Below are 12,624 nucleotides of genomic sequence, written 5' to 3' on the forward strand. Positions count from 1 at the left end.
TGTATTGCAAAGCAAAAGTGAAAATAATTTAATTAAATCGAGGGGAATTCAAATCTTAGGTACGATCACAGGTTTTAACACTTATATAACAAATATATTTACCGTTATATTTTTATTAAGTTGTTTGCTTTTAAACCGATAGGTACCATTATATAGGAAATAAATGGTAAGTAAATGGTTACATTTAAAAGTAGATTCTGATAAAGCGAGTACATATATTGTGATCAAAACATGGTCAAGACTCAAGATTTACTATGTTTACTCAGATAGTATCTTAGTCAATACTATTTTCATTTTTAAACCCCATTTTCTGTGATTTTTTTCGAAAAATAAATTGAAATTAAAATTAAAATCAAAAACAAAAAATGTCATCATTGTAAAATACTTCCAAATCTAAACAGTGAAATTGTATCATATTTCTTAAACATTTTTAAAAATATTTCACGAATGCACCACAGATTAATTTCACATTTAATTGAATAAGTTGTTATATAAACAGCATTATTTATGTTATATATATGAATTGACCAACTAATTTCCAAAAGAGTTATGGAGGGGAAATATTTTTGATACACATTAGTAGGTATTGTAAAATAAGTTTATTGTTTAGTACAGAATATAATCAATAACACTTCTTCAACGCTGTTCTCTGGTGAAGTCTCTTTTCAGATAATAGTTAAATGTAAGGGACAATAGTTTCGGGTTTATTTTTACTTTATAGATGAGTTTTATTTATGTAATTTAGATAAACTTATTACAAACATAGCAAATATAACAAATAATAATAGCACTATAAAAATAATATGCTCTCTGAATTGTCAACCACTTTAACAATCAATTGCATTGCATTTCACACTATTATATTTCTTACAGTTTATTCGTATAAAATAGTTTTATTCCTTTAGTTGGTTGTAAGTAATAATATTATAAATTCTACCATTAGGTAACTTAACACTTACTTACTTAATATATATATATCTAGATAACCATAATTTTTAAATTCTATGAAATAATGATACAAAATGATAAATGTTAACTTTAAATTTTTTTAAATATAAACTACACATTCAATAATAAAAGTATAAGGTCATCCGATGCATAGGCGTGCGCAGACTTTTTTCGCAGGGTATGCCGGTATTTTTAAACATATTTAGCTCAATACAAAAAATAACTCCCCGAAAACTCTTAATGCGTACAAATAATTTGCCATATAATGCGAAAAGATGCATTGCAAAGCATGCATTTTATTTAGCTAATTTATTGGTTTTAGATATTTTAATTTGAAAAGTATGTACCAGTGGCGAATTCTCCAGGCATGCTCAGCATGCACCGCATACTTAACAATAAAGACGTAATTAATAAAAATACAAAAATAATTTTACATCAATAATTTAATATTATGTACTGTGATTTCATTCCAATAAAGTATCAGTATAAAAACGTACAGACATATGATCATATTATAATAATATAATAATGAAAAAAATTGATAATCTAATCAATCGAAATTCTTTTTTTTCGAAGTTGTAGGGTAGTAAGAAAATAGCAATAACCGCAGGGGCTTAAATGTTCTGGTGGAAAAACCCGCAATTCTCATGAAAATGGTGGATTTTGATTTCAATTATATTATCATGAGTTAGCTATCTGTTTTATTATTTCTAGGTACCTGTGATGATTATGAAAATATAATTATGAAATCAAATTAATATTTGACTCCCAATATTTTATTATAAGAAAATAATATAAAAAAATATTCAAAATATTTAAATTATTGAACTAAAATACGGTAGGTTCATGATTCTAATTTATAATCATAACATTTACAACTAAAAACTATATGGTTATAATAACCCCGAAGGGTATGCCATGGCATACCCGGCATCCCCCCTGCGTACGCCTATGATCCGATGTACTTTTTTTTATTTAAATCAACAACATTGTATTAAAAAATTTGTTTTCCCATTCAACCAAACATTATTCTACGTATATTTGTTTGTTTGTGCGATTATACTATTTGACTTGAATTTCAATTTAAATTGTAGCGAAGAAAACGCTCAGCAGACAATGTATGGTTACGTGTCGAAGATTTATAAAATAAACTTCTAACCGATCGAGTAGACCCGGTGGTGAATAAAATGATTTTTGCACGTGAGGTACTTACGAATTACTAGTTATCCAGTTTCGAATCACTCGTACGCTCTTGGTCGAAAGGTGGATCAACGTGTGGAGTACAAAATCGTTTACTCCGTTTCCCATGTAGGTACAATAAAAACGATATCTGAACACGTTTATTACTCACCCGCTGTAAATCGTACGTTGCTCAGTCTTTTTTTATCGTGAAAAAAAAGTACCATAATAGTCACGTACTGAGCATATTTTATTTTTATTATTAGGTACACTGCACATATCTGTACGGCCGTTGTAGGGCTGTACCTGTGTACAATTTTTTTTCTATATGTCATTTACTTACTCCTACAGTCTGTCGTCCATCGGTCTGCAGTTTCTGTACGGTTCGTTTTCTTTATTTTGAAAATTTTCGTTCGTCCTACTTTATGAGCTACAATCGATCGTATGCATCCAACTCACGAGAGTTGTGTGTAAGAATGTATACTACCATTCAATAGTCAATAATTAAACTCAATAGGAATATACATTATTATAAATTTGTTTATGTACAGAAGTACTAAAATAGTTGTAGAGTGTACTTTCGGGTGGAAGAGTACCTACCTATTTAATATTTTCGAGTGATTGAAACATGTATTATTGCCGTACAACGGAATCAGTTATTAATCCTTCTGTAATGGGTTTTAGAGGAAAAACAAAACTTTCCTACACGATTTATAATGAACAACATTTTGAAGATTTACAACGACGCGCCTTTTTTCCAGTCAACAAAATAGTTAGGTACCTACAATTTCATAGTTAAAAAAAAAAGTGAACAAATGTATCTCTAATTATATCTTAAATTGTAAAATTAATAAGTACCTAGGTACCTACTAAATATTATATTCATAAACCTTCTATAACGGATATTACATAATTTTTTCTAAAATGTTTATGAACTTTTGATTTTATAATATATGTTTTATCTTCTCAATCGCACTATAAAAACAGGTACATCTATGGGTTTGAAATATGTTTCAATGAAGTGTGTCTAAATTATATGTTTGTAATTGCACAACAACAATTTGTAACTGAATAAGTATAATGTACTAAATAATAATTAATAACATTGTCTAAAACTCTGTTGCAAGGTGCCTTTTATGTAATTTAATTTCAGACTCTTATCACAATTCACAATACACGCGAATCAATGATATTGTATAGGTATATTGCTGTAATATGGAAACAAATAGCTATAATATAATAATCTATTATCTATACGTATTCTTGTATTCTATCTTACAACCAGAGTTGAGAAAAATTTCAATTATTATAATTTATTTTAAATGCATTTTTAATACACAAAATACCAAATTGGATTTGGCTTTAAATAACTTAGTAGTCGTAGTTTGTATTTTAAATATATTTAAATAAATAATATCTATTTTGTATTTTTTAAATATTGAACCAAAAAGTAATAATGTTGTTATAATATGCCAACCAATAATTATTTTTAAATTAAAGCAATAATAATTTATTTTTTCATGTTAGAACCATTATTCTTCCACATATTCATCATTAAATGTGATTTATTTGAATATATTACAAACCAATTTGCTGTATTAGTTTTTTAATCAATATATGAAAAAATTGTCACTTATTTTTTTTTTAGCCTATTGGTTTCTATTTTATTTCATAATTTTAATATAATTTAGTATTTTATATTTTGAATACATAGCTCAGATTTCTATTTGACTTGAAGTATTTTGAATGTTGTACTTTAATTATATATTTACTTCATGTCGTAGAGAACACTGCCAAACGTAATTTATAGTTGGACAAATGAGAGTTGAGACGGTGGAAACTTTTAAGTATCTTAGAGTTGGATTGGTTAAACTAATGGAGTACAGCCGGAAGTTCAAAGAAGATTAGGATCAGTAAATAGACGTAATGTTGAGAGTTTGTGATTATATTATTTAATTCAAAGACAACAATGTATAGAAAATCATTATTACACCAATCGCACCATAATAAATATTCATAATATGCCTGGTTCAACGAAAGCTGAAGAAAAATAAAAAAATAATGAAGAGGAATTCGAGATAAATATTGTATGACAAATGTTTAGACTCAAAAAGAACATAGTAACTATAACAAATATGGTAGACTCAGGAGTCAAAACTAATTATGACTTCGATATGCTATTAACTCAACATTCAACAAGATGTCGGTAGGTATTATCAATACCGAAGAACACTAGATGTGCCAGACTGCAGATATTATGTATTATATCTGTCACGGATAATGATAAATGTTTATCAATATACATTTTTAGACATGTGCAGATAGAAGAGATCCTATAAGGCCTGACCTCTGCAGAGGTCAGCAAGGCAGCGATGGTGCGACACCAGGCAGGACCTGAGGCTGATAATAAGCTTGGATGTGCCTAAAAAAATACATAATCCCTACTACTGTTAAAACTATACTTCTCAATCGAAGATGTTTTTATCTCGACGAAGACTAACCACTTTTTTAGTTAATGTGTAAAAACGTTGTGGTAATATTTTGTATTTTGATATACCTACTCGTAATGCTTACACGTTTTCCATGCGATCTCCACACAAATTTGATTTATAGAAAAATATATATTATTTAAAAACAAAAAATAACTCATCGCGTCAACGAAATATTCGGTACCTACGTAGGATTTAACATCACCACGAACCTAGATTATACGAGTTCGTTATCGCTTTCAAATTATACAAACAGTACCTTCTTCGGCATTAGCATTGGGTACCAGTGAATAGTCCACAGGGACATAAACCACAACTCTTTTCTTTATTTAACGAATAACCAACTCCGCGAGTGCTATTAAAACTTCTTGAATGTATATACCGAGATAACAATGGACATTATTATATTATTATACGCTTAACGAATTCACTAAGCTCTTTTGAAAGTTAATTTAAATGTTTATTTTTATTATTTTTTTTTTTTTTGCGATTGGTCGGATGTCCTTTGTCTTTCATAATACTTTTGCGTGCGTATACATTATTTGAACCATTGAACGTACAGCTTTTATTTATTGAATACCCTCCTAAAACCTTAAAATATATTACATATTATTTACCTAATAATAAACGCGTATGATGTGTTCTTCGAATCGTTCGATTTCCGTCGCGAAAATGTAGCTTAGCTAAATAAGTGTTTAGAAAATATACCTACGTCGTGGTATCGTGGTATTAAAAAATGGAAATAAGCTACCTATATAATATATAATATGAAGGTTCGCGTTTTGATTTTTTATGTATTGCACAACCATAACTTACCATTTTTCATTTAATTTTTGTCGCGTTTTAAACAATAGGTACATAATATTATAATATTATATTATATTATGCTCTCTTGATACAATTAAATCATAATACTATAATATAGTAAAATTATCCCACGCGTGATGTACAAGACATATACCTACAACTCATTTCAGTGAAGAAAAAAAAATATATGACACTATAACGATATATTGTTATTATTATTATTATTACTACTATCATTATTATTATGTAATAATCAATACGAAAAATGACAGTTTTTCGTATTGTCTTAGAATAGATATTTTACTGAAATCGAATACAAATATACAATATTCTATTTCTACTATAACATTATACAACACGTGTATATATAATATTTTCCATTTCATATTATATTATAATATAGTGTTCGGGGCTTATCGATTTCCATAATATGACCTTTTTTTCCCCGACAAAGTATGAGTACCTATAGTATAGGTACCTACCTACATAATAATATAGGTAAGTTTACTTCCCTTTCGTAGACATTGCACGTAGACGGGAATTAAATTTAAAATAACTAAAATATAGGTGACTCACAAAGTACAAACCTAAAGAGGTACGTAAATATCTAGCGAAATTCAACGATGAAATGAAAATGTGACCGTATAACCTAAATAACCACAACATCGTAATATTATTTTGTCGTATATTATGTTTGAATTGTATTTGAAACGATTTTAGGACTATTGAAAAAGACGTCACGGGTTCACAAAGGTTGAAAAAAGAACGTTTTAGTTGATTAATATAAAAATAAGTGTACTTCGGTTGTAGGTATATACGTAGCGATGAAATCTAATTATACGGTATTGAGTTGGTATGAACATTTTAGTCATAAATTAAACCTTTTAACGAAACCTTTTTTTATGCAAATTATAAACGAAAAAAAAACCTAATATTTAAAAAAAGTATTTAGGTATATACTTAAACGTTTAAATATTTTATGGACTCCAAACATTTGTCTTACAAATACAAACACCGTAAACAAAAGACAAAAACTATTAAAACTTTTAAGGGGCATATTAAACTAAGAATTTAATCATTCAAAGAGGTATCTACGTTATGTGTATTGTATAAAATATTAATATTCATACGACGAAATTAAATAAATATTTTAAAGAACCATGTAGTATACCAGTTATATAATATATTTATATCTATATGTATGTATAGATTCCGGATTATAGTGATATTGTCTCACTGTTTGTGTGCAATAATGAAGTTTAAATATGAAAAACTTCTTATTAAAGTTCTTATGTTTTAACCACAGTAGAAAATATCCTATAAAAAAGAAAATATTTTCAATATTCAACCAAAGTTTTTATATTTATCCAACACTGAATATTATGATATTATTAATGTACAACGTGAATATTTTTTCTTGGTTTTCCAGGCCAAGTTGGAAACTAAAGCACTGAAAGCGAAACGTCCCGGATTTACCGACGAAAGATACAACGAAACGTCGTACTATATTGAAAACGGTAAAGATACAAAATAATAATAATATACAGAATGATGCACCGGACATGGCAACGGCAACCATATTTTTCTTTTAAAAATAAATGTGCCTATTCGAAATCTTATTTATTTTTGTAATTATTTAACAACATATGTACTTAAAAACCATATTTTCAAATGCTTACATTTTGTATGCAACATGAGAAGTATCCTGTGACAATATACAAACTTTATTTTTGAAAAAATCTACTATTTAACAATCCACAGTAAAAAAAGGAGTGGTTCACATTTGAAAATATTAATTTTGTACGGCCACATTCTTTAGTAGGTGAATATGGTAGTAAATCTAAGTATCTGAAAATATGTTCTAAAGTATACTGATAGTTCTAACAAAAAAAAATATATTAAATCATAATATTCGTGGAGTGCCGAGGCTGTCGGAAAGTCCAAATTGATCGAGTAAACGCATTTTATTGTACTCACATTATTTCGCTTTCGTTTAGGTTTGAGAAAAGTTTACCCATACTATTTTACATTCACTACGTTCACCAAGGGCAGATGGGTAAATCAAAATATACTGGACGTGTTCGCCAGGGAGTTCAGAGCGCATCCTGCTGAAGAATACGTGAGTACCTACTTATATAATACTATATTATATTTACCATCAGTGGCGTGGCGAACTTGACATTTTTCAAAAACTACGTCCTAGTCTAAAATTTCACCCACACTGCAACACTTTAACCCGATAAAGGCGCTGTCATAAATTTAATTACCTATAGTAGTTATTACCAAAATACCTATAGTGAATACTGAATTATTATGTATATTTTATCACCTATATTGGCCATTACTAACCCATCACTCCTTAAGAAACTCAGGGGCGTCCGCCTCTCAATAAATTACCCCCTCACCAACGCCACTGTTTACCATCACCCATTGCATTTACTGCAAATTTTACAGTAAATTGTTTTTCACGAAAGTTATTACATTTCGTGTACCCGACAATCAATTATTTTTTCAATTCAAACTGTTAAATTAAAAAAAAACCTAAAACAACTAATTCTTGCCTTAATGCCTTCACTTACTCGGACTCATTGCAAATCGAATATGTTTAATCTGTAATACCAATTATAAATTGTAAATGCATGGACTAATAATCAAATATGCCGTTTGAATGGATATTTATGAAGAAACCTGTTATACTGATGTAAATTATAAAAAAATCTTATTCATCTTTCATAATTTATTATAAAAAATATTATATAGCACCCATTTCCGTGACAATAATTGATAGTGTTTTGATGACGTCAAATGTAATCAATAATCATAGAAAACACAATTTAATTCTATATTATAATTTATGTATTATAATAATACTATGACATTATGTAAAAACAATAATATAATATTAAAATATAATTTCCGAAAAGGTGTGTCCTTTTATACTTGGGTATTCAACCATTTTACTCGTTGTGGAAATGACCGCTTCGATTATTGTGGATTGCTCGATAAAAAAAAAAACTTAAATTAATTTGTTGTATTTTCTTCACCGAAATATAAGGGACTTGCATGATATTACCTATTATATACCAGCACACATAAAACGTAATCGGTACGCAATTTACTATTGTTGTTATTAACGTTATAATATTGATTTTTTTTTTCATTCGCAGGAACGTTGCATTAAATCCGGTTCGTTGACCGTAAATTATCAAAAAGTGGACACTCAATACAAGTTGAAACACAATGATCTACTGGCTAACGTGGTACACAGGTATGTAACATTTTGTTTTACATCCTTCAGCGTGCTTATGACATTTATCAGCACCCTAAATAACGACGTTGTTGATGAATAATAATATTATTTATATAGGTACAGAGAGATTCACCAAGCAAGCTCGTTTCCTTTTTTTCATTAATTTATGATAGCGCTGTGAATGTATTCAAATTCGGATTTTTGGTATTTTCAATTATACTTAAGGACCGTAATTTCAATTATTTAGTTTTTTACACCGTTTTAGGAGTGTCTTGTGAAGAGCATAGTCGCAAATAGGGGGCTTAGGGAGTATTAGCACCCCCCAATTTTAAAATTAGCACCTTCTTATAATTTATGTGTCAAAATTCTCCTTACAACAAAAAAAAAAACCAAAAACAATTTATTATCAGACATGAGGGTATCAGAGTATAATGAATGAAAGAATGAACTCGACAGTTGTTATTTTATCGAATTCAGATCTATTTAGAATATTAATCATTATTTTCCGTTGTCTCTCTCCACTAAACCCGGTCGTTGTGGTCGGTTATATTATTATTATCAGTTATCCATCACTAGTCACTACTTACCACGTTCGGCAGCGACTCAGTGCAGTCAGCGCTACGACAATAGTATCGCAAGTATTTACTAATATAAACATTCCCATGCCCACATCTGATTTGGACAAAAACCTAATTACGATATACAAATCACTTGTCAGTTGGTGTTCACTTATGAGTTCCAAGTTTCCGACAATCTGTGTGCTCGTGTATGCCGTATGGTTTTTATATTGGTAGTATAATATCCTATACATGGTGTAACAGATAGAACTGACTTTTAGAATAACTTTTGTTCTAATCAATATTTAAAATGTTTTTTTAAAACAATTATAGTCACTTATTTTTTAACATTGAAAATAAAAAATTTAAAATTTGATTTCAATTTTTTTGGATATATTCAAAATAGCCAATTTTTGAATCTGATTATAAGAATGATTTTGATAGTAAAAACATTTATCTAAGTCAAGTAGTTTATTTTTTAGAATTTTTGAAATATCAATATTGTTTTGATTAAATGCATTTGGAACGTATACATAATAACTTTTTTCAAAATATTTTTTTTTTGGGAATTTACTGACATGAGTATATTAATTCTTAAATTATTTACTAATCATATAACGATTTTTGTCATACGTTTAATTAGCGTAATTTTTTTTTTTCGTCAAGTCTTTCTGATACACCTTGTAAACTTATATTTATTTGTCATATTTTTTAAATAAAATATAAAAAAGTTGTCTTCCATTTTAATAAAATAAAATTGACTATTGTATTAATTTTTATACAATTTACCTAATACACTGTTGTAAGTATTCAATTTTAAATTAATGTCATAAAACATTTTGCTCAAAAAAGTCATAAATGCCTTATAGTTATAATTTAATTTAAATGACCGGAAATTGCAGAGCTTAAGCACCCTCAGTTTTTTTTATTGAAATTGCGCCTATGGCGAAGAAACAAACTTCTTTTTTCAAATGAAAACCCAACATGTTTTATGGTAAATCGTTAAGGAGATCATTTTGTTAAAAACGTTGTGTTAAAAGTTAAATAACTCAAAAACTGCTAATTCGAATTTCGATTTAGATACTTCAAAATTTTCAGAAAAAAAAGTATGTGCTTAAAATTTGACAGAGAAAAGGGGCCATGTTGTTTGAAAAAAAAGAATTGACATTAGGCAATCCTTATATTATATGAAATATCCGAGATCTGAGTATTTGAAAATATGGTCCTTAATTATACTCAAAAGTTGCAAAAATTATAATTTTAATATACGATTGATATATCTATCCAATATTTAATGAGAAAAACGTGAGTGAGCAATGAGCGTGTTTGGTGAATCACTCTGTACACACGTACCCTTTTGGAAAAGACGAATCCACCACGAAAATCTATACCATACCGGCACAGTTTTGAAATGGTGTATATTATATTATTTTGATACTGCTTAATCAGAAAATGGGACTACGAAAAAAACGACACAAAAAAATGAATCCCTCTGACTTTATAGAATGCATGCACAATGCCTAATAATTAACGTCTCTATAGGTCCGGTATCTAAAAGCGGAAATTTAAAGTAATGTTGAAATTATATTATGATATTCTGAAAGGTTTGTTTCTTTTTTCGACCATTATGCACTGCTTTGTGAAAGGCAAACGAATGACGTGCGCATAGCTATAAGAGTTTAAAAATACAGAAACTAGCTCTTACGATGTATATAATATTATTATGTAGGTATCAATGTGTCTTACCATAACGACATTCCCAAGTCTTTTTAAATTAGTACAAAAATCAAGTGTACCGAACACCGCTGTACACAATTTAGCATTTATAGGTATACATTTGTTTTTTAATAGCTACGACACTACAAAAAAAAACCTTATATTTTCGTAAGTAATTATTTAAAATAACAAATTACTTATTTGATGTAATAATTTACAGAATTAAAATTAAATTAATAAACCGAACACAATCAAAAGTATTATCTGTTTAATAATGTTTTATTATTTATTATAACATAATATTGTATTGTTTATATTTTATATCTGTGCTAACTAAAATATTGTTTTTTCCTTGGCCTCGTTTAGAAAGTGATCTCTACTCATCCACAAACCCACCTTGACTGTCAAGCGTTTTGTATTTCCCTGCGCAGAAGTTTTTATCACAAGGATTGTTCAAATATCCATATAATATCCTTATTCACGGGGTATAATTTTTTTAATTACAGTTTTATATTATCAGTACCCCTACACAACTTACTATTATAGAGAATATTGACTGTTTTTTTTTTGTTTTCGTTAAACCACCGAGGTTATATCTATATGAGCCTAACTTACTTAACGAATTTAAATCGGAACACTGAACGAGGACTTTTATCGACTTTTACCCAGGGCAAACGTTGTACAATAACATTGCACATGACAAAAAAACGATTGCATTAATTTAACGTAATTTAAATGGAAATCGATGATAAGATACCGCAAAACAAAACATAATCTTTATTATATAATATCATTAAACAAAAATGACGCAAGGTGAAATAATTAAAGCAATTTTATATTTCTGTGCCATGAAAATAAAATATATTTTGGTTTGTGGCAATACTTTTCAACGTAAGTAATTTTTATTTTAGAAAAATCTTAGCACTATTTACCTTATGCTGGTCATCACCTAAGACATTACCAATTAAATATTTGTGGTTGATATGAGTATTAAGTCATTTTTAAAAAAAAAAAATACAAATTTAAAATTGGTAAAAAATTAAAACTTAAAAAAAAACATTTTAAGGTGCCCCAATAAATATTGTTATTTTTTGAATTATAATAAACGTCAGTTCACTCTAATATTAAAAATAACGGATTTTTCTGCACGTAAAATTTGGTATGTTATGCGTTAGTAAGACACTGAGACGAAGATATTTGCAGCCATGCGGATATAACGTCCATTAAATGTTAAAAATCCAAAAAGTCTTAGTTCTAAATGAAGACCAATGCGAAATTCGTATAACGTTTTAATTCTAAATAGCAAAAAAAACGAAATTCTTATAAAATATAATGTTTTAATTTAAATAAGTAATACAATAACGTAAAACTAAATTTTTTTTTATTAAAAGCAAGCCTTGATTTTAACATCAATCGTCGTATTGTTTCATTATATAAACGAGTTTGACGTATACATAAATATATACAAAATTAAATTAAAAATAAAATACGATATAATAATATGTTTATATCAAAAGTTTGTGTACGTTTATAAGATAGTAGGCGGTACTTGTCGATGTGTTTAAAATACCGTCCAATATTGTTGAAAATGTATATTCGTTATAAATCAATGCTGTTGAGTAATGCTTATATTGTGGGCGGACGTGGGTGGACTTCGTCCCTCTTCTTTTTAAAAAAT

The 12,624-nt window shown here is 28.2% G+C and overlaps 1 protein-coding gene across 1 annotated transcript in view; it reads left to right on the top strand.

The window, feature by feature from the left end:
• LOC100162449 (RNA pseudouridylate synthase domain-containing protein 2) overlaps nt 1-12,624 on the top strand; it is a gene marked incomplete at its 5' end in the record, with an annotated part of 153,378 nt that overhangs the window by 123,039 nt on the left and 17,715 nt on the right. Inside the window, 3 exons of the mRNA XM_029485782.1 lie at nt 6,853-6,940; nt 7,421-7,542; nt 8,591-8,691. Coding sequence (XP_029341642.1) covers nt 6,853-6,940; nt 7,421-7,542; nt 8,591-8,691 — 311 coding nt within the window. The remainder of the gene's footprint in view (nt 1-6,852; nt 6,941-7,420; nt 7,543-8,590; nt 8,692-12,624) is intronic.

This window comes from Acyrthosiphon pisum, chromosome X, assembly GCF_005508785.2.
Source record: "Acyrthosiphon pisum isolate AL4f chromosome X, pea_aphid_22Mar2018_4r6ur, whole genome shotgun sequence".
Classification (NCBI taxonomy): Eukaryota; Metazoa; Arthropoda; class Insecta; order Hemiptera; family Aphididae; genus Acyrthosiphon; species Acyrthosiphon pisum.